Raw genomic sequence first — 22,033 nt, forward strand, 5'->3', positions numbered from 1 at the left:
TTTTACAATGTACCTGATTTCATTATTAGTTTTGTGCCTCTCCCAAAGATGAGTTTCCAGGAAGACTCAGTTGTCCTACAGTAATAAGCATCTATACAAAAATTGTAAAGGAGAGAAGCCTCGGCCTTTAAAAGTCACAACACACTGTGCGACAAATCGAAGTGGGATGAAATTTTGACCTTGTTAAACAAGTAACATAGCTATTTCTAAAATTTCTCATCATCTAAAGAAGGAGTTTAGACAGATCAGCCAGGTAGTCAATCTCAGAAGCTAAGGGACCAGAACCATAAGAGAAAGAAGCCAATTAAAAACAGACAGAAGGAAATTCCCAGAGAAAACCAATTTAAGATCCTGGTTTTTCTTGTTTATTGAGCTGGCAATTAATCCAGTAAGGGATCCAAACCTAAGTCCGAGAAGCCATTTTCATCTAATCTTTTGAGCATGCAAAGGTTATTCATGAACACTGATCTCAAATGCAGGGTTCATCCTGATTAACATGGTACTTGCAGAACATGTGTCATTCACTGACTTCAGCAGAACAATAGCAATTCCTGATCTGTTCCGCTCACATCAACAGGTCAGAGAAGTTACAAGGAAATTGTTCATTATGTGCTCTTCTTCTCCATGACCTCTTTCATTCCTATTTTAAAGAGGATCTGACAGTAGACCTAAAGTACTGAGTCTTTCCTAACCATATTGGTGTAGAGATACCTACTGGGCTTTATGAGCAACCTGGTTCCTCTTCCAAAGATGATTCTGGCTGCATTTCCTGAATACACACTGTCAAAAGCTCCCTTACAAAAAAAACCATGCTCCCCTGCAGATTTCAGGTTCCATGGCAGGGGACTCTAGTCATCGAAATAAAATGATATGTACGAAATTTTGGTTAGATATCTCCACAAAATGAAGGCTGGGTTGTTTTTTCTCTATCTCCTAGCAGGTTTCGTGTCGATAATTTTTACAGGTCAAGAAAGATGAAATGCCCTGAACATGAGATGCTTTGGCATAGCCAGGAATAAACTAAGAAGCTCTCTGCAGAAATCATGCAGTTAACATTTGTTTTCAAAGTTGTGCCTTGGTTACCAGAAGCACTTCACTCCCTGGTGCTTAACAGTTTTGTAGGGGAAGACATAACTGGGCTGTCAGAATATCTGGCTAGGACGCCTTGTCCTGCATTTCACAGGAGCAGAAATTCTGCAACACCTTCTATCTCTGTTAATGCATATTAAATAACATTTTTTTTTCTTTTTTATAGGGCAGAAACTTCCCAATTCTCTAAAGAGCCATCTTCTCCTCTCTCTGTTTCTTGCTCACGTAATTCCACACATGGGTACTCCTTAAAAGGGATAAATGTGGAAAGCACAAGGAAAATCCGTTCTTTTATACTGTCTGCAGTGGTTCTTTCTACCAAGGAATACCATGAAGCTCAAGCAGCTTGAGATATGAGACAGCTCTGTAGTTTGGGGAAAAATTTGTCACAGCTCTCTGGCACTCCATGCTGATTTATACTGTTTTCATTTGCTGGGAATCTAGTCCTTGCTTCCTTTGTGTGAGCAGAAACTTTCCACTGTAATTACTGCAAGAAGGACTCCTCTCATAACAGCTACTTTCTATAAGCAATTACTGTCAGACTTTACAAAAAAATGCAGACATTTTCTTGCTTCTGTCTTTACACTCAATGTTCCAGCCACAATATCATTTCAGCCCTAGAAGCAGTAGATATTGAAGGAGATTCCCTTTCCAGGGTCACTATGTACTACTAATTCCAAACATCAGGTTCTCTAATACTTCTCAAGATACTTTTGTTTAGATCATGCACTTACTTGGTTTAATGCTGAGCCTTGTTCCTTTGCCAAATTGCAACTTGTTATAAGTAGTTCCTGAATTCACACATCATTTAATGCCTTTGCAAAAACCTTTCCTGCTCTGCAATTGTAGACAAAGCAGGGAAATACCTGATCTGTGATGATTTCTGGAAAGGAATGAACCATGATCCCATCCCAGACTTACTCACTCTGGCAAAAAAAAAATATCTAGGCATATATTTGAAATCTCATTAAAACATTTGCATTCTGTAAGCTACCTGGACAGGAAAATGCTTGCACCCTTACTTAAAAGCCCTCATTCTTTGTTCCCTACTAAGAATTCAGATCTTATATGTGGACTAGAATATAAGGGAGAGAGAGAAAGGGAACTTGCCCTTGCAGTCAAATAATTAACCATACTCCTAATGAATTTCTGTGATAGATATGAGCATTTCAGCTATTCATTGCATATACTCTGTGGTCCCACATATATTTAAGTGGATGACTTGCTTATGTAAGGTTTTTAGAAATGCAATAATGAAGATGTCATGAATGCAACCCCACATAGTCCTCCTTTTCATACCTCATCAGGGCATAAATTACTCACTGTGTTTTGAATAGGATCTGGATCAAGTCAAGTCTGTAGCTGAATTAACCTACATGATGTGGTGCCCACTTATTAAGAAAACCTTGGGTTTCCTCCTATCATTTTCTACATATCACTTTTCATTACCAGCATCATCCCTCACCAGTATTTTCTGCCCTTTGAAAAAAAGAAATGCTTGTCACAGAATTCAGCAGAACCACAATTTCTCACCAATGAATCTAAGGCAAAATCTGACAAGAATACCATTCTGATCATAAATCAGGAATCAGGATTTACTAAGATTATTTAGCCTGATCCCTACAAAACACAGGCAGGAAAACCGAGTGTAACATTCCTGCAGTATTTGAGATTGTCACAACAGGAGAAGAATGACACTCTACAGATTGGCATTATGGACCAATAACTGGAAAAATGGAAAAAAAGAAAAACCAAACCAGTCATATATAGAAAAACATTTTGCGGAAAGGCTGTCTGGACAGTTTTTCTTCCTTTTCTCCTCAGATATTTTCTTTAAACTAAAACTGAAAACTGGAAATTCCTTTCCTATTAGCAAAAGATTCTTCCTATTTCTTTCTAAGTGAAAAGAAAGTGCATTTTAGTGCTTTCTGTTACTCAGGTGTATCTGCCTCACAACATCAGTACAAATGACCATTTTATAACAGGTCTCCAATAGACAATAAAGTCAATCAACCTAGTAGAACCAGATAACATTTTGAGTAGCTGAAATATCTAAGCCTAAAAGGGAGGTCCATTAAACTTCCAATTACTTCTGAATTGCTTAGCTGGCACAGACAATGCAGCAGTTTTGAACTAGCATTGCTGAAGTCTCAAAATAGGTAGGAAATTAGTAGCTAGGTGTCTCATAGTCCCTGAAAAAGTCTATGCACTTTATCAGATATTAGCTTGGAAATGAAAACCTAGCACTGAAGGGCTTGAATATAAACTCCTTCATAAGAATATCCCATTGAAATTTGAAGGGCAGAACAGGATTTAACTTCACTAACTTAAAGTTAGCTGTCTGATTTATACTACTGCACAATTCTAGGATGCATCTGAATTCATCACTCAGTCTGAATCTCTGGAAGAAAATACCTATAAACAAAGCACAGGAACATCTCAGCTCTGCTGAGGACGCGGGAATTGCACCAAATGGATGTTCAATGGATCTTGAAGGTGCTGAAAGACTATAATCTGAGATCACTATTTTTACTGGAAGACTTACTTGGAAGCACAAACAGATGAGTTCCTCCACCAAAAGTGAACTTTTCATAACCATCAATCACACTGTGACAAGGCACTTTACATAAACCATTACAGGAAGAATTTAACATATTCCCAACCTCCACTGCATTATAATTAAATATTGCCTTTCCAAATTCTTTAGAAGCCAGTATGAAGCAAAACATCTTGCTGTGCTGATGACTGTATCCACAGAAATTTAATTTTGTTCATTAAAATTTTGGTAAACCAAATCTTATCACAAATGACACCAATTAATACTTTACTGTCCACATCGGTATATATTTTGGGTCTGTAAAAGCAAACAAGTTTACATTTCACTAGTTTTTTTTTTCTATTTAACATATTTCAGATGAAGCACAGATATGAAAAGAGGACAGTATTTAGCTTTGCAACATTTCTTTGCAACCATTACTGTGCCAGCATATTGATTTTAAAAGAATAAAAAAGATTTGTCTGAATCATTCCACACCACTGCCCTTGTAGCACAGTATATTTGGGAAGGCCATGGGGTTGGCATAAGAAAAATCAATATGGAAAGATTTTTCAGTCTTGACTCAGAATAGAGGCAAGATTTCCTAAACCTTCAAACAAATTAATTGCTTTGAAAAACAGCACACGGAAGTGTAATTAGTAAAATTGAGTTTATATGAGTAGCTGAATCTTGGAAATGGAAGTTAGGTTGTGTTTATACATGAAATTCTTCACTTCTCACTTACTTGGTATTATGACAATTCTTGTTCCTTGTCCAAATGTTAATTTACCAAAGTTTCCTGTATTCACACAGCCAGCAAGTGCTTTACAAAAACCATTCAGAGAAAAATGCCTTCATAATTCCTCCTTTCCTGGAAGAGAAGCTAACTGAATGCAATTGGGAATACTAAATGATGATATCCATTGTTTATTATTGAATGAGACTCATGGTTTAATTAAAGACATTGCCCTCAACCTGTTATATATAATTGTATGTGTCCCTTTCTTTTCTTTCCACTTTAAGTTGGAAACTAATTTCTTTCACCAAGGAGCAATTATCGCTCCATCTTATCTATGCATCTCCTTTCAACCATAAAAACATTTACAAGGCAATTCCTCATTAGGAAAACCACCTGGTTTTACCATCAGTTTATTTCCATTCCTGAAGGTGAATTACCAGTTGCAGGAAGAACTCAGAACAATAGTATATGCAGTATATGCAGCAAAAGCTTTAATGAACTTAGTTTTTACTGGTATCTTGTTTGCTGGCAAACATATGATCAGCTCTGGCTTAAAATCCAGAGGATGTTGCTCCCTGTGAACATTGCCAAAACATGCTGCAGCACGTTGCTTCTTAAAGGATTGTGTTATATCCAATCACACAGGCAGGAATAGTCTCATCCATAGTATTGAGCTACCAAAGGTGAGACGAAACCTGCTTTTTGTCTGACTTTTGGAAGTCATCTGGAAGTGGATGAAAGTAGATACTTCTAGAAAACAGTTTTATCTGCCCCCATCAAAGATCTGATTGTCTGCCTTGGACAAAAATCCATGCATACTAATATTTTCTGAACACTGAAAATGTTGGTTGCCACAACACTAAGAGAAATAATAAAGACACTAAAAAAAAAATAGTTTTCATCAATAGATTTCAGTGATCAGGGGCCCCAGGCAAGGACATTCATAAATTCTTAACAACCTTTGATATTCCAGGACTTTTAAAACCTAACTTACATGTAAATTAAAAGGCAAATTTCCTTGAATATTGAAATGTAAATACTCACATGTGATTCCCCATTCCCATTCTGGAAACTTATTAAAAAACAACGACCCAAATCTTCGGTTAAACTCTACAGGGAACCAGTATTGGACATCAGCGGCCCACATCTGTGTGTGTGCAATCCTCAGAAACACAGGCACTTGCCTTCTAAGGCCTTTCACATTTCTTTTAGGCTTACATGGCTTTCCACATTTAAGATCTTGATTGTCACCTCCAAAGTTACACCATAGCAGAGCTTTACAAAATCCAAGCCATGGAAAATTTTGATCCACAACAAACTTTTTCCCTACTTATTAAATGGTGTTTCAATTTCTAACTGTGAAACTAGTAAAAACCTTCAATTGAAAAGTCTTTTTTTTTTTTTTTTTTTTTTAACCTTCACATGGTGCAAAGAAACAATGCTCTGGAAAACTAAAATTATAGACAGGCACTCTACAGAGCAACTCAGTCTCACTTTCTGCCTCTATTTTCATTCCAATAGATGCGCAGATTCCTAAAAACTGGCACTGCAGCCCCAACCCAAAATTCAGTATTATCTCTTTATTCTCTACACATGACTAGCTATACATCAGTAAACTGGAAAACTTAAATGCAAATGTAATAGTGGAAGACACTCAGATAATTCTTTCTTCCAATGGGCGGTTTTTTTCTTCTTCTTTGTGCCAAAGCTAAGTGCATTGGCACTTCCAGCATTCCCCCTGCCATGAAAGTTTTTACCAAACCACTTCAAAATGCCATTCAGAACTCAGATTTAAAAACCTGTGGAAGCCACCCAATTCCAGGCAACCTTGTACTACTCAGTAGTTGCTTTAGAATGTTTGGGTTCTTTAGTGTTCTTCAGACTCACTTGAATTTATTGTTAGGCTGTTCCTTGACCTGAAATATTTTCCCAAAATGGATATATCACAACTGTAAGAAACCTTAAAAAAACCTAAGAAGCTTTACAATAATCTGAACTTTAAACTTGCTGAGTTCTCACAACTTAAGCAAGGAGAATTACTTGTTTCCACCTGGTGCAAAGCATGCCCTGTTCTTTAAAGCAAATTCAGAATATTTCTTCTATGATCTTAATCTAGAAAAATTGTTTGAGACAACTACATGCTTCTTCCCCCACCACTTTCTTTCTCAGAATAATGTATTAGACTTTCACTGTAAAACTACAAAAGTACAGAATTTTCTACTGTGATGGACACCCTACAGAGTTGTATGGTCTGCTATAGTGATGTTGAGAATTTAAGCACTGGAAGTATGTTAAAAGCAGTGTTCACTTTGAATTAAGAGGGCACTGGATCACAGCTGCTGAAGTAGTGAGAACAAGTACTGATTTGATCCTGTTTGTCTAGTTTACCTGTAAACCAACAGATTTCATGGAGATGTTTTCCCCATTTGGACTTACTGGAAAGAACATGCAAATATATCCACTTCCGAATATGTGTCTTGATATGAACTGTTCAATGTTATGTCACCATGAAAATATTTGCAAAACAGCCAGCACCTCATACATTATTTTAACTACTCAATACCAGGGAAGGTTCAAGGAAATGGTATAAAATTATCCTTTGTCAGTTGTGGAACACTTTAAATCTATTCCCAAACCTCATCAGTTTTTCTAAAGCATCTTCAGATCCATCAGAGGCTTATTGAAATCCTATAGTAAGTGTTACAGCTTAATATCTTTAAAGCATACACTTTGACCAAAGCCTGGTGTACATTTTTTTTCTTTCCTATGCAGCTGTGTCTTAATAAAAATAAGCTTAAATTCCAAACTAGTTGACCTCCAAGCTGGATTCTGCACATGGCATGTCCACCATAGCAAAGCTTTCAAGCAGCAAGGGTTGTAAATAGCAGGCGAAGGCCATTTCCTAGTACTCAATGATCTTTCCTACTCATTGTGATTTTCTACTGAAATATATAGGGAATAACCTCTTTGTGTTGCTAGATAAAAACTAACATAAACCATCTAGAGATTGCCCCTGTGAGCTCCTTTTATTTGCTCACAAAACTCAGTCACTTCTCTTACAACATCAGTGTAATATTTACTTTAATGGGGTTTGAGTACTTACAGTCTCTTTTCTTTATAAATAATGTTTGCATCATTAACACCCCAGACAATTTACAAACAGTGCTGTCAAAATCAGTGGCCTAGAATTTACGACTCTCAGCAACAAATAAAAATTATGTTTTTAAGTAATAGTTTTCAGGAATTTTGCAGGAACTAATTTTATAAGATATCCAAGAAGCAAATAAAAATGTGAGATATAATAAATAATGATAAAAACCCCTGAACTATATACGAACTCTCTTAGTGTTTCTAGACAACAATATATAGATATCTGTATAGTTATCTTCCAGTTGCATTTTAAGATGAATATGCCAGATAAGATGGATTTATGTCATGCATTTCTCATATTTAAGAATAAATAACATGTCTTTTAGGCAAAAAAATAAAAACAGGAAAAAATCAGAAATTCTTGTCAAAAATTCACAAAAATTAATTTTTTATTTACTGCAAGTGTTTTCACTAGTGTAGAAAGCTCCGCCAAAAGTCATTTGAATTAAAAAAACATCAACAACAAAACAAAAAAAACACCACCAAAATCCAGAGCAGACTGAAACATCTAATTATTTTTTCATTTCATGCACTATTTCCAGTGTTTTCAAGTTGCTGCTGTACAGAAAAGAAGTATTGTAGGATTTGATTCCCAATTTTACCTTTCTCAAATACAACTTCAAATCCTTTCCCTGAGGACAAACCATCCTACATTCCATTTCTGTCTATAAACAGGCAGTAGCTTTCAAACCCTTTCTAATGTAAGACTGGATTGGCAATCACAGCTTGTCCAGTCAGAAAGCAGGCCTGAATTTACAGAATGACATGAAAGTGAAAACACATGATTTAGTAGCAAAGATCTCAGTTGATACTGGCCTTGAAAAATAATACACAGGGCTCACTAATTTAATTTTATTTTAATTTAAGTTCATTTAAATGCACAGGGAATAATGTGATCTATTTTGCTCATATCCATCTATTTGAGTGGTGTTTCCCAATCATTCTTACCTGACTGCTCTTTCTGTCCTGAATGTCACCTCTGGGAACCTGCTTCATTGCCATATTAGACAATAATTTTGAAAGAACCTACTGTAAGCAGGATTTTACCAATTACCTTCCTTTTACTTCACAAAACTGGCTGTTAAAGTTGGCAGGGAAGTGATTTGTGCTCCTGTCAAAGTTTTCACATTTGGGAATATTAAACGGGCCCAAGATCCTTGGAAATACCAGCCTTATATTTCTCTAGCTGAAAACGAGCAGCTTACCTGAATGGACTGTTAGATATATTCCACGTACGAACATGAACTTGTCCATGGTTGCACCCACAGCAGCTCAGCCCTTTACAAAAACTTGACTTCCATACTCTCCTGAAATGTAAGGTCTTTTCATTGCATATTATGAATTTTAACTATTACTTATCACATAGATGTATTGTTAATATTTATTTTAAAACAATTTGCAATTATACACAGGGATTAAATATTCAAAGCAATGAAAAATCTATTAAAATGAACAGCATCTAAAAAATTAGCCACACCTCTGGTGAGAAAAGGTAACTGACATAATTGTGATGAAATAAGTAATTCTGCAGTAACTCTTCTAAAATAATGGAATAGGTTTTCTTTAGAGCAAAAAAGAACATTTATTCTAAAACTTTCACTTTTCTCATGAATGTAATCTTTATTTCTGTGTCACACTGTATAGAGAAGAAAAACATTTTGAATGGATATTCAGGATCAGCTGAAGAAAAATCTAGGCATCTTTTCCAGAATAGCTTAGCCAATCAGTTCCACTCCAGTCAAGCAGTCTCAAGCACATTTACTTGCAGCAAATGAAAGAATAAAAATATTAGAATCATTAGCTGATCAGATTTTTTTCTTGGGTAGCAAACACAGTAGGGATTGTGTTTTTACTCAGAGCTATAGTTGCTGAATTGAAGAGTATATGTGGTTCCTGTGCAGCAGTAAATTCCCCTTCAACTCCTGACATCACAGTGTAACACTACTTCACAAAAAAAAAAAAAAAAAAGTAGTCCCTTGTTACCACATCCAGATCAATTTTTATCTGTAAATCAGCTATAGCACAATTTATATTTGGGAATTTTCTTTGAGTGCTATTCCCAGGTTCCAAAAGTACTATACAAGATAGTGAGGAAGGAGGAAAAGAAGGAGAAAAGGAAATAAAGGAGGGAGAAAGAGAAGGAGGAAGGAATTACTATTATTCAAATTATAAGTTTGGTAGTGGGAAACTTTTGTGTCTGCCCATGCAAAAATGATTTATATACAAAATCGTTAGATTTCCAAGATGCTCTGTATGTGCAATCCTTACTAAAGTCAAAGATTTTCAACTAAAAGCTGACTGAGATGTGGGGAGGAAAAATTGCCCAGTTCATTATAGGATGGAAAGCAGCAGATCAAATCACTCAGCAGTTTTAAACATCTCCCCAGAGTTCCAAATACACAAACTTGTTCAACTGGAAACTCTCTCACTGAGGCTGTTATAAAATATATAATGAAACAGAATTAAAAGCAAGAACAGACTAATTCTGTCTTTCAGTTTAAGTCATCCCATCCTCCTCAAAGTCCCTGCAGCATTTGGGTGCATAAGAAGTTTTAAGAAATTTAATTTCTTTCTCCTATTTCATACATAGTGGACACCAAAGGCCAAGTCATTTTATTGGAGTCCTGTAGCAAGTGACCTTCTCTAAGGCCAGTCCTTTAACATCTGCCCTCCCCTTGGTTGACTGTACCACTAGACCCGATTACTCTGTTCAAGAGCACACCCCTCAGTATAGTTCTTACTGTGACTGCAGTATACCTGATGAAGAGAAGGATTCCAATGAATAGCACCCTGAATTCCCAGATTGATAAAATTAAAGAAGTATTATATACACAGGTTTGTGATGCAAAATTCCTGGCCAACAGCAGACTTACCTATTTCCAGAAACAGCCAGGTCCATAGGCAGGACCTGATGGAACTGACATGGCTTGGTCCTTCCACAGCAAGAAACCACTCTGCAGAAAACCTCACCATTCAGAGTAGCAGAGACCCTTACCAGAAGAAGCCAGCTCCTGAGTGCGTCTCATCTGTAGCCCTCCTAGATGCAACAACCTGCCCTACAATTCCTTTATCTCAGGGACCCAGACACTTTGGCACTTGTACTCATCCATCTTCTTACCAGCCTCTTCTACAAGTTTGTACTGCATTCCTTGCTGTTTCAGACTTCCTCCTTGTTCAGCAAGACATCCATACCTTTGGAAGACCCCAGCCTGCTTTAGGCATAACAGCTTTCCAAGGCACAAACACATCTCTTAATCCCAGCAAGACACCTTTCCTTCAGCCTGGGACATTCTATCACCGAATTTCTTGAATAACTTACAATTTAAAGCTCCCTTAGAAATAGTAATGAATTTCAAAACCTGAGTTTCCCATATTCTACTCCATTTCTTCTGTTACAAATCACAACTGCACAACTGTTTTAGCTTATGTCTTCGAATGAAGCTTCTTTGAATGTCAGTTCAGCTGTTCATCTCTTTTCACATGTGTATTTCTGGTACTGGACTTTCTAAAGCCTCTATATCACATAGCAAGGGTTTTCATCTGCACCTGCTGGCAAGGCAAGGATGCAAACAAAAAGCAAAGAGGTTTAATTTGTGGTATGTGCAGAGACAACACCTATTATGTGGTTTTGGTGTTTGGTTTTTTTGGTGTTTTGTTCTTTTTTTTTTTCATTTGACCTATTTACTGGGTTTCATCAAATCAAAATATTGTGAGAACAATAAACACTTTGACCAGCAGGTAGCAGGAGAGATCAAGGAAAGAAATTCAGTTTACATCAATATGTCTCATTTCATTAGGAACTTTTTAGTATTTTGGAGAAACAGAACAGACAGGACAGATTATTCCCAGCAGAATGCAGGAATATCTTTTCTATATTGTATGTTTAATGCTTTATAAGACAACAGAAGGATTCACCTGTACAAAAAGCTATTTAACATTTACCATTCTCATGCAATTTGGTATTTGCAATACCAAGAAAGCCATCAGTTTATCTTCTAAAACATATCTATAAAAGGTTATATGACCAGAAAGTGAAATAAAGCCTGGTTTACCATCTCAATTATAAAGTTTAAATTGAAAAGAATATACTGATGGGATTTGATTTGAAAAGGGGGGGGTGGTGATTTTTCCACTCCATTTCACATATTTGCATTATTTTTACAAAACTAAAGCTCCTAGAAATTTTGGGGTTTGCTTTGATTAGCCTTTTTAGTATACGTATGCTCTTCATTCCAAATGCAACCCTTGCAGAAGACAGAAGCACATGCAGTAATAATCACAGACACAGCTCTTACACCAAGCTGGGTTTTACAGTAGTAAGAAGTAAGCATCATTAGCCTCATTACATCCAGACCCACTTTAAGAGCAACTTACAGCAAGCTTCCCTACCCTCCTTTGGCAAGAAAGTACTAAATAAACCCCAAGTCAGGCTAATGTGCTGTGCACATAAAGAGCTTAAAGATTTGAGGATGAGAAGTATTCTAGCCATAGATGACAGTGGAACGTTGCCTGAAAAAAAGTTAGAAACGAGGTTTTCTGCAAGGGTAAGACTGAATCTTTGATATGTGCATGTTCACGGGGCTGAGTTCAAAACGAGTTCAAAGAGCTGTTCTGTTTTTTTTTTCTTTTACTTATGGTTGAAGTATTCATTTTTGTTGTAACACTTCACCAGACGATACAAAATCCTGTGTGTCTTTTGAGGCTGGTCTAAGCACTTTTCTCTGGCAGCCTACACAGAAATGTTGATACTGTTCCTGAACTGCTCTTTTTTGTGACACTCTTGGCTCTGAGAAAGCTAAGAAACTAAAGGAATGAGACTGGGAGTCCTGCCTTGTCCTGTCAGAGCCTTTCAGGCTATGAAGCTTTGCCATCCTTTGTGCCTTGTGGGAGGCTAGGCACTGAACCCTTAGTTATTTAATCTTGCTTGGGACATTCCCATACATTTCTGCAGAAGCAAGAAATGTATAGGCTGAAAGGATAAAGACTCTATAGGCTGAAAGACTATAGGCTGAAAGGATAAAGACATATATAAATAAAAATATGAGATAAAATGCAAAATATTCTACCTACTATTCAGTTTTCCTTGTTCTTCATTACACTTTTCCATGTAACATTTTAAAAAGATGTATATTCACTTAGCATGCTTTAGTGTTCTCTGCCACAAGAGAGAGCTATCACCATTTTGACTGCTCAGCAAGAAGTGACACACAGCTGTTAGATAGCATACTGTATCTGTGAGGCCCACCGCAGCCTCACATTAAAAGGAGAAAGGGTGTGAATCAGAAACTTAAGCAAGCAAACAAACAAATAAAAAAATCCCCCAACCCAACAGCAATTCACAGAAGAGGTGAGGAAATACAATGATCAACTTCAAGGTATTCGGACCCCTAGTCTGACACATGTATGACCTTTACCTACAAAGATGAATATTTGCTAGCCCCGAGGCAGGTGCTTTTGTTGTGTGACTTAGAATGGCTCAGACCTGCTTGAGAGATCCTTAAACCCAGAGGTGAGAATGGAGGAACGCATCATTGCGAAGAGCCATGAACATGGAAAGAAAGACAGAAGTCCACAAACTCTACACCTTGGATATATGAACTTGCATATAGAGACAGATGTTCACATCAGCTGTTTCCAGGCTTTAACACTGGGTGGAGAGAGAATACTGTTTGGAGGGACTTAAGAGCAAGCTCCTACTTTGGGTGAACGTAACTCTGGAGGTTGTTCTTATGCTGAAAACATAACAGTGTTGGGAGCAGGTTCTTAATCCTAGGCCAGGCTTAAGTTTGAAGAATACTTCCTTAGACTAAAACAGTGCAGTCAGATGGACAGGAGGGAAAGGTCAAACTACAGTCATTACTAGTGATTTTAGAATACTTTTCTGTGCTATAAAAATTCTCATTTATACCTTTGAATAACTACTGGCCCTAAACTGGACAGACCTTAATTTCCCATATGCACATCCATGAGACAATTAAGGGGTTGTTATCGCTGCTATCAAACATCTAACATTTAGTTGCCCATCCAAGCTATCACAGCATTTGTTTGCTGTAGCTTCTCAGTGATTGCTAAAGTGCCTTTTCTGAACAGTTCTGCCCTCAGGCTCCTTCCTCTCTCTCCTTCTTCACAGCGATACTGAACACTGTCCTTTCCTGACAAGCTCCCTGTCCTTTCCTGACAAGCTCCCTGTATGATCCCATCCTGTCGTCCCCTTGTCTGGCCTCAGCTGGGTCTCCTGACAAAAGTGAAATTATCTATAAGAGCAATGAAGTTCAGTAACTCAATAAAGTATTTTAAAAAAAAAAAAAATCAGAACAGAAAATTATTCCCTCTCTTCTTTCTCTTTTTTTTTTTTTTATATTTTTAAACAAACACACTGATAGGTGAACTCTGTTTTACTTGAATAGCAGACCTTAAAATAAAGCTAACAAATCACGTAGGATCTTCTACAAGAAGGACAAAAGTGGCAGATACCATGCTCAGAAGAGGGCCAAGCAAGGACTATTCAAAAAGAAGGTCTCCTTTAGGCTTAAGGAAGTAAAACCATAATATGCAAACACCCACGCACTCGCACTAAGAGCAACTGAGTTTGCTGCAATCCGAAAGCAAAGGAGGGGGCAGATAACCTGCTGGGCCACTCCCTGTAGATATCACAACAAGGCAAAGGAATTTACAGTGGAAGGTTTGGGGAGCAGGTGTCACTGAGACATATATTTTTAAAGGCTTTGTCATTTGTCACAAGATGGATAACAGACGTGATGTGGTGTAATGCAGTGTAATACAGCTCCAGTAGTAGCGTTATTGCTTTTTGTAATCATGTCAAGAGACCTTGAAGGCTGAATATTTTTATACACTTCAAAGGTACCCCACCTATTTGTCTCTCTGATCAGACAATGGTCACCTTACATTGTCTTCAAGAAATTTCGTGTTCAGGCTCTGGAAGCTTAAATTGCCACATTAGCCAAGTTTCTGCTGGTTGCCTGTAACATTTCCCCTGGGGCTGCTCAGAAAGGACTTCACTCAAGAGCTGTGGGCTTCAACTCCCTACAGCCTGCCTCACACCAGCAATACTGAAATTATTTGAGCTTCGGTTGTCCTCGACCTGTTACCGTGAGAGATGGTAAAGAAAAGTATTCAAGCCTTTGTGCTAAGTGTTAATGCTAGCACTGTCTTCTCACGTCCCATACTGCATTCTTGTCTTTTGTTAAGTATCTCATGACTTATCTTCTTGTGCTTTATTTGACTCTGTTATTGCTCCTGACCACTCTATCTGCAACTATGGGGCAGGACAAGCTGCTTTTTTTCCTTACTGATTTGTGCTGTTAATGTGCAATTTATTTCTGCTATTCAAATAATTGTACTCCTATCCTAGGTTTTCGTCTTTGAAATATCTAGGCAAACATTCTATATATGACAAAAATATCACAGAAATACAGAATGATTGAGGCTGGAAGGGACCTCCATAGGTCATCTGGTCTTCCCTGCTCGAGCAGGACTATCTGGAGCTGGTTGCCGAGGTCCAGGTCCATCTGGCTTTTGAATATCTCCAGAGATAGTGACTCCACCCCTGGACATTTTCAAAGGCCGTCTGAACACAATCAAAAATGGACACAACTAAATATATAGGTCAATATTGATAGTACTATTAAAATGTTTTGTACTAAAGAGTTCTGCTTATCATCATCATCAATTATTCTGATATCATCAGATCTCTTACAGGACATTGTGTTTTTTCCCATTTAGGGATAATTATAAATCCCAAGGTGCTGATTTTAACAGAGGATCCTTCCAGTACGTAAAGGGGGCCTACAGGAAAGATGGGGGAGGGACTCTTTATCAGGGAGTAGAGCGATCGAATGAGGGATAATGGTTCTAAACTGAAAGAGGGGAGATTTAGATTAGATATTAGTATAAAATTTTTCATTCTGAGTGAGGTGGGACACTGAAACAGGTTGCCCAGGGAAGCTCTGGCTGCCCCACCCCTGGAGGTGTTCAAGGCCATGTTGCATGGTGATTCGAGCAACTTGGTCTAGTGGGAGGTGTTGCTGACTATGGTAGGGGGCTTGGAACAAGATGATCTTTAAGGTCCCTTCCAACCCGAATCATTCTATGATTCCATGAGCCTTTACTGTGGAACACAATTTCCCTACAAATCTTTTCCTTAGCTCATATCAGCTGGGGGATTTGCAGACTCCGCCCTCTTCTGTGGAATTAGCCACACCAACACAATCTTACTATTGGGCTGTACAAAAGTTCCCTGTTATGGATTTTCTTCTGCAAACAATTATATTCTCCTGTTTTCTTAAGCTACATGTTCTGCAGTGGCTCAAAATTATAGATTTGCAACTGTAAAGTGAAAAGCCACTGCCAGTGGGCTGCAATCAGGAAGTCACAATGACAGAAAATAGAACAGAGGGGCTACAGGCTCTTTCCTAACTTAAACTAAAATAATTAGACGTAGACAGCTCCCGTCAGGAGAAATGGTTCAAATAATAAATCCAGCACAATTTGTCTAGAAGTTTAAGATCTGGATAGGGGTTTTGTGTCTGCACATGTGTCTGCTTCTTCCAGCTGGATCTCATGGTCTAAAATAGCACTGCCTTTCCCATTAACCTCCCTTCTCTAGAAAGCAGCTGCCTAGATGCCGAAATTCCTCACTAGGTACAGTGAGGTTAGTCTAAGCCAGTATAAGTTGCTTCTCGCCTTTCCTTCCAGAAGGTGGCCAGACACAGACAATTAAATAGTTTTCTCCACATAAAGTGAGAAAAACAGACTGCACCTTCTTTGCGTACAGTATGAGGATACCTGGGCTGTCTTCAGCATCCATCCTTGGCATCATGACTCAGAAATACTATTTTGGCTGGCTGTGACACAGCCCTCTTATTTCATGTAATCTGACATGAAATAAAGTCTTAGGGGAGCCACAGGCCTGGCCACCAGGCTAGCCCGCTCCAAGGAATTGAGTGTGCCTTCAGTAAGTTCACAGATGACACCAAGTGGGTGGGAGTGTCAACCTGCTTGAGGGTAGAAAGGCGTTGCAGAAGGACCTGGACAGGTTGGATGGATGGGCCAATGCCAACGGTATGAGATTCAACAAGGCCAAGGGCCAGGTCCTGCCCTTGGGGCATGACAACCCCATGGATGTTCTAGGCTTGGAGAAAAGCGTCTGGAGAGTTGCCTGGCAGAAAAGGACCTGGGGTGTTGGTTGACAGCTGGCTGAATATGAACTAGCAGTGTGCCCAGGGAGCCAAGAAGGCCAACAGCATCCTGGTCTGTGTCAGGATTAGTACGGTGAGTAGAAGTGAGGGAAGTACTCTACTGGGCACTGGTGAGGCCCCACCTCGAGTGCTGTGTCCAGTTTTGGGACGTTGAGGGACTGGAGCATGTCCAGAGAAGGGCAACAGAGCTGGTGAAGGGTCTGGAGCACAAATCTTCTGAGAAGTGGCTTGAGAAGAAGCCTGGAGAAAAGGAGGCTGAGGGGAGATTTTCTTACTCTCTACAACTCCCTGAAAGGAGGTTGTAACGAGGTGAGGGTTGGTCTCTTCTCCCAAGGAACAAGTGATGGGACAAGAGGAAATGGTCTCAAGTTGCACCAGGGGAGGTTTAGGATGGATATTAGGAAATATTTTTACACTGAAAGGGTTGTTAAGCCTTGGAACAAGCTGCCCAGTGAAGTGGTTGAGTCACCATCCGTGATGGTATTTAAAAGATGCCTAGAAGTTGTGCTGAGGAACATGGGTTAGTAATGGTTTTTGTCAGTGTTAGGTTGACAGTTGGACTCGATGATCTGAAAGGTTCCTTCCAACCTGGGCAATTCTATGATTCTATGATTCAATGGGGACTAATTCTGCTCACTGTGGGTGAGTGATAGACTGGGGTAAGAGACTGATAGATGGGTATTCCCTCCTTCTCGTGATCTAGAGAGCTGAAGACTTCGAACCATTTTCTCAAAGACACAGGTTTCTCTTTTTTTGGCTGAGACCTGGGTGACTGACAGTTTAAGGGGTTAGTGAGGATATAGATGTTACCACACAGACTGCTGTCAGTGGTACACAGTCAAGTGTGAAACCTTTGACCATGGAGGTATCACTCAGGTCATTAATCTCTTTGTGATGAAAATGAGAGCTCTAGTGTCCTACATGGATGTCAATGGGTGTTTGAAATAATAGAGACTGATTTCTTTATCTGACTGATAAATTTCTATATGAGTCAATGCTGTCCCTCACTAGTCACACATTTGTAGATCTTTCTTTTGGCTTGTGCAGTGTTGCAGGATTTTAATTCTGCCAAAGTTCTCAGGCACAACCAAGGACTATTAAGGAAAATGTCATTCCTTGATTTGCAGAGAGACACGGAAATGGTACTCCCAGTCTGAGTCCTGCCTGAGAGACAGTGAAAAGGTGTAGAGTGCAAGATAAAAAGGTTCAGGTTGTCATCAGAATTTCAGGATAAAAATACTAGTGAATGGCTCCCCTTGGTTTACATTATGGTGGTAGAATGTACTAAGTAAGCTTTTTACTGTTTTTGGATTTGCCATGCAAATTTTCTCTTATCTTCTGCATAGGGTGAGGGTTGTCTTTGAGGTTTCTGCAGGGACTGAGGGACTGAGCTGACAAAGCTTAACTAAATGGACCTTACTATGTACCTGTAGAGGCTGTCTTGAAGCCAGCAGTAACACGGTCGGTATGTGAAAAACTTTATTTCCTGTTCAGGATGTGGTTAACTTGTTTTTCAAAACAAGGGGGAGTTAATCTTGCATGGTGTGACTTAGTCATAAATGTCAACCACAGCATCCTGCCTGTTGCTTGAGAGAGAAAGATGAGTTGGTGAATACGTGTACTGGGGTCCTTCTGACTATTAACCAAGGTGCTATGGAAACTATCACTCCATCAAAGTACCATATATTATTTCCTGTTGGCCTCTTCCTAGTACCAATGAGTGGAAAAAGCAGCATGTTTTCTTCTCTTCTGATATATGTATTTTCCTTCGTCATGCTCATATCAAGCTGACCCTTAACTGATTTCTTCTTAGACATGTGTCTCTTCTTGCAATGATACACAATATCTTTCTGGAGTCTCTTCAAAGTGATCTGAAAGACCAGACCTCATTTCAGTCCCCTAAGTCTAGAATTCATGGCCCTACTGAAGCTTAGTAATGTGCCAAAGAGCATTTCCACTTCCCTGTACAAAGTCTAGAGAAGAAAAATTCAGCCAACAGGAATTCTAGGTTATCAAAGCTGTATTTCTAATCTCAGTGGTCATTAGGACAGTTGGATTTCAGCATCTCCATCCCAAATTCAGAAGAAAAAGCACAGAACAAACCACAGCGTTTTGGTTTAGAAAAACTTTAATTTGGTCACTACTACAGCAACTACTACTACAATGTATATGCCATACACTTTGCGGAGGAAATACAGGTTTAATAAAGAAATGCTCAACAACATTATCTGGCTGAATTGAATCACTTCAGATCCAACACAGGTCTTCTCATCTACATTAGAAAATTATTGTTATTAAAGCTATCTAAAAAACATTAAGGATATAAATAGCATCTACTCTGCTCGAATTCTCTCAGCAGTGATACATCAGTTCTACAGACAGTAATGTAACATGCCTGTAAAACATCTTCTAACAGAGTCAAATATCTATAGTAAGGATTGGAGTTTTCAAAACTATTGAAGCAGGTTGGATGCAAAGCCTAGATCAACTTCTGCTTAGCAGGGGGATGAGGAAAAATACACTCTCAGTTCACAGAGAGAAAGAAATAGCAAAAGCAGTTAACAACTGTTAAAACTAAATAAACAAGCAGGCAGGATTCAATAGTATAAAATGTCTTAAGGAGAAGGTGCTGTGTTGTGTTCTGGATGGTTATTGTCAGCACACTTAACGCTGGCTGTTTAACCCATTGTGCTGCTGGTACGCACTTCCTCCTGCAATTCTTCAGATTGCTGTTGCCTTGCTTCCCCACTGTCTGCAAGAGCAAAGTATGTTTTTTAATGCATTTAATGCAATTGGGCCTACATGCCACTGTTGGATAGTTGTCAGATCAAGGCAGGTAGACTTACAAAACTTAGGCTGGACTGTCTTTTGTACCTCTTTGGATACCTTAATTTAAAAATCCTCCCCCCTCCTCTCTTTCCTCCCACTACTTCACATGTTTGCATTTTGGGACACTTGCTTTTGACTCCTTATTTGACTTGATTTTTCTCCAGGCTTTGTGCTCTGCCACTTGAAATAGTCAATGAGATATCTCTTAGGCACTTCTGGTAATACCTGAGTTGCTCTCGCAAAGCAAGTTTTCTGCAAAAGTTTGGGGACCAACAACCAAGAGCTGAGCTTTGGATATAGAAGGGGGCTTTTTTATTAGTCATTTGGGAGGGAGGGGGGTAGTTGTTTTTCTGGGTTGTTTGGTTTTTTTTTAGGGGGGTTGTCTAACCCCTAAGTACCCCCTATATACACAAAGACAGGCAGTCATTCCTGGCATGTGCTTCCAGTATTTCTACAGATCAAGCAATGTGCTTCCTTACCTCAGAAAAGGAACAACTTGATACTCATGAGTGTATTGAAGGCGATACTTTTTGCCAGCAGGACTCTCAAACCCAACACAGCCATAGACAGCATGTTTGCTTTCTCCACTTTGGTATCTGCTTAGTAACAGAGAAAAGATAGGAGAGATCAGGGTCTAGATTTGGATATTGTGATATTGGCAGAAAGTGGAAAAAACCACAAGTAATAGTTTCCGAGAAAGAAAGAGCAGCAAAGGAAAAGATGATAGAGAAACAGTAACAACAGGGGAGGAGGTCTCTCTAGATTGGATTTTGCTTCCTGTTGCATGTCTATTGTGAAACTAGTTACCCTTAAAAAGCAGGTTGTGTTTGATGAATATGTTGCATTCTGACTCCTGTACCCCAACAAAATACATTTCCATGCCTCTATCCCCGACATAGTGATATAATTTCACAATCTATTTAGGTAACTAACCTTGTACAGAGGTGTCTGTGGTGTTGCAAACCTTCCCTGTTCCTTGTTCTTCAGCCTCCTCTGTAGCATGATAAAGAAAAGGCATTATAAACTATATCCAGATTATAAAAAGGAATAAACAAAATGTTCATATGACCCTTCCCATAGGAACATGTGGGCAGGACAGTCTGAAGCTCAGATGACTGGTCACTAATTCTAACATTAATTTGAGGAGCTGATGACAGAAACAATTCCCCAAAATATAAAAATTCATTTAGGAAAAAAAAAAAACAAAACCAAAACCACACCACCACTTCAACTTTTTATTGTTTTTAGAAAGCCTATTTCAGGCTGTGCTGTAGAAGGCTTGCTGCTCTCTGGTGAAGTATTTAGTCATAATTGAACGTTCATTTAAAAAAAAAAAAAATTGTCTTTTTTTTCCTCCCAAAAAAGTAACTCCAAGTTCTTAAACAGTTAGGATCATTTATTTTAGATGTTTTTAAATATCTTTTGGCTCTAAGTACCAGATATCTTTCCCATTTCAGATGGTTACCCAGAGCAATGCTTGCTAACAGAAGAAATAGCAAGCGCTAGAAGACACTGTCTCCAGAACTAAGTTGCAGCTGTACCACAAAATTGTACCTGACAATGTGCCGTTATCTGTAATAGTCTTGTCATCGAATTTGGCTGTGCACTTCACCTCTTGGTCTTTTGCCACATCAACCACCTTAATAGTATCGTACAAGCCCTCTGGTGTCAAAATGGATGTACTTGGTTCATACACGACCATATTAGAAGACATCTCCAAGCTGATGTTCTTTGTATAGAAATTCCTTGCCAAACAAGCTGCTTTCCCAATGCTGCCATCTTTCTGTTTCTTTGATTTCATCACAATGACTTCTGGGTTAGAACTGTTTTGATTGTCTGTAAAAAAAAAAGCATTATTTGGGCATGATTTGATTTCATTGCAAGCTTGCCTGAGTGCTAAGTCACATAAAGTTCATATGTACTCCAGCTGTGACTAATTCCTACCATTATCAGTGATTAACTGACTTTTTTGTCATTATTTCTTGCTGCTACTTCCAACAGATCAGATCAAAGACAGAAAGAATGTATTAGAGTAGGGGTTTTTTATAGGAACTTTAATTCCACTGGATTCTAAGTTTCTTTTTGCCAAAGCTCATGCCTGTATGTGAATTCTTTATTTTATAAGGGACTTGCAGTGAGAAGAGAACTTTTATGCATGCCACTCCAAGAGTTAAATTAATTTCTCAACAATTTAATTCCAAAAAATAACACTTCTATCAAGTAATGTCTCGCATATTCATGAAACATGAGGGAATAACTGCATTTCCTTTGTTCTCCCTCCCCTCCCCCAAATCTTCTTCTGATGCGGCTAGATGTTCAAACCATAGCAAGAGTGGTAGGGAAAAGAGAAGTTAGCTTGTTGCTTCACTGTTGTGCAAGGTTACTCCAATGAACGACATTACTTGTAGAAATAAAGTACTGCTGCTGGAGTAGGGGACAAGGTTGATCTTTTCCATAACAAATGCTCAGATA

At 38.6% G+C, this 22,033-nt stretch overlaps 2 protein-coding genes across 2 annotated transcripts in view; both read right to left on the reverse strand.

Moving 5' to 3' along the window:
* The window catches only part of LOC141474795 (T cell receptor alpha chain MC.7.G5-like), a 290,098-nt gene that overhangs the window by 43,409 nt on the left and 224,656 nt on the right, over positions 1 to 22,033 (reverse strand). The gene's annotated exons all lie outside the window — the stretch shown is intronic.
* Positions 18,847 to 22,033, reverse strand: part of LOC141474768 (Ig heavy chain Mem5-like) — a 35,370-nt gene continuing 32,183 nt past the window's right edge. Inside the window, exons 4-7 of the mRNA XM_074162842.1 lie at positions 21,116 to 21,397; positions 20,495 to 20,554; positions 20,041 to 20,160; positions 18,847 to 19,484 (exon numbers count right to left, since the gene is read on the reverse strand). Of these exons, the coding sequence (XP_074018943.1) occupies positions 20,042 to 20,160; positions 20,495 to 20,554; positions 21,116 to 21,397 (461 nt within the window). The 3' untranslated portion in view covers positions 18,847 to 19,484; position 20,041. The remainder of the gene's footprint in view (positions 19,485 to 20,040; positions 20,161 to 20,494; positions 20,555 to 21,115; positions 21,398 to 22,033) is intronic.

Source organism: Numenius arquata, chromosome 23 (assembly GCF_964106895.1).
Source record: "Numenius arquata chromosome 23, bNumArq3.hap1.1, whole genome shotgun sequence".
Taxonomy (NCBI): domain Eukaryota; kingdom Metazoa; phylum Chordata; class Aves; order Charadriiformes; family Scolopacidae; genus Numenius; species Numenius arquata.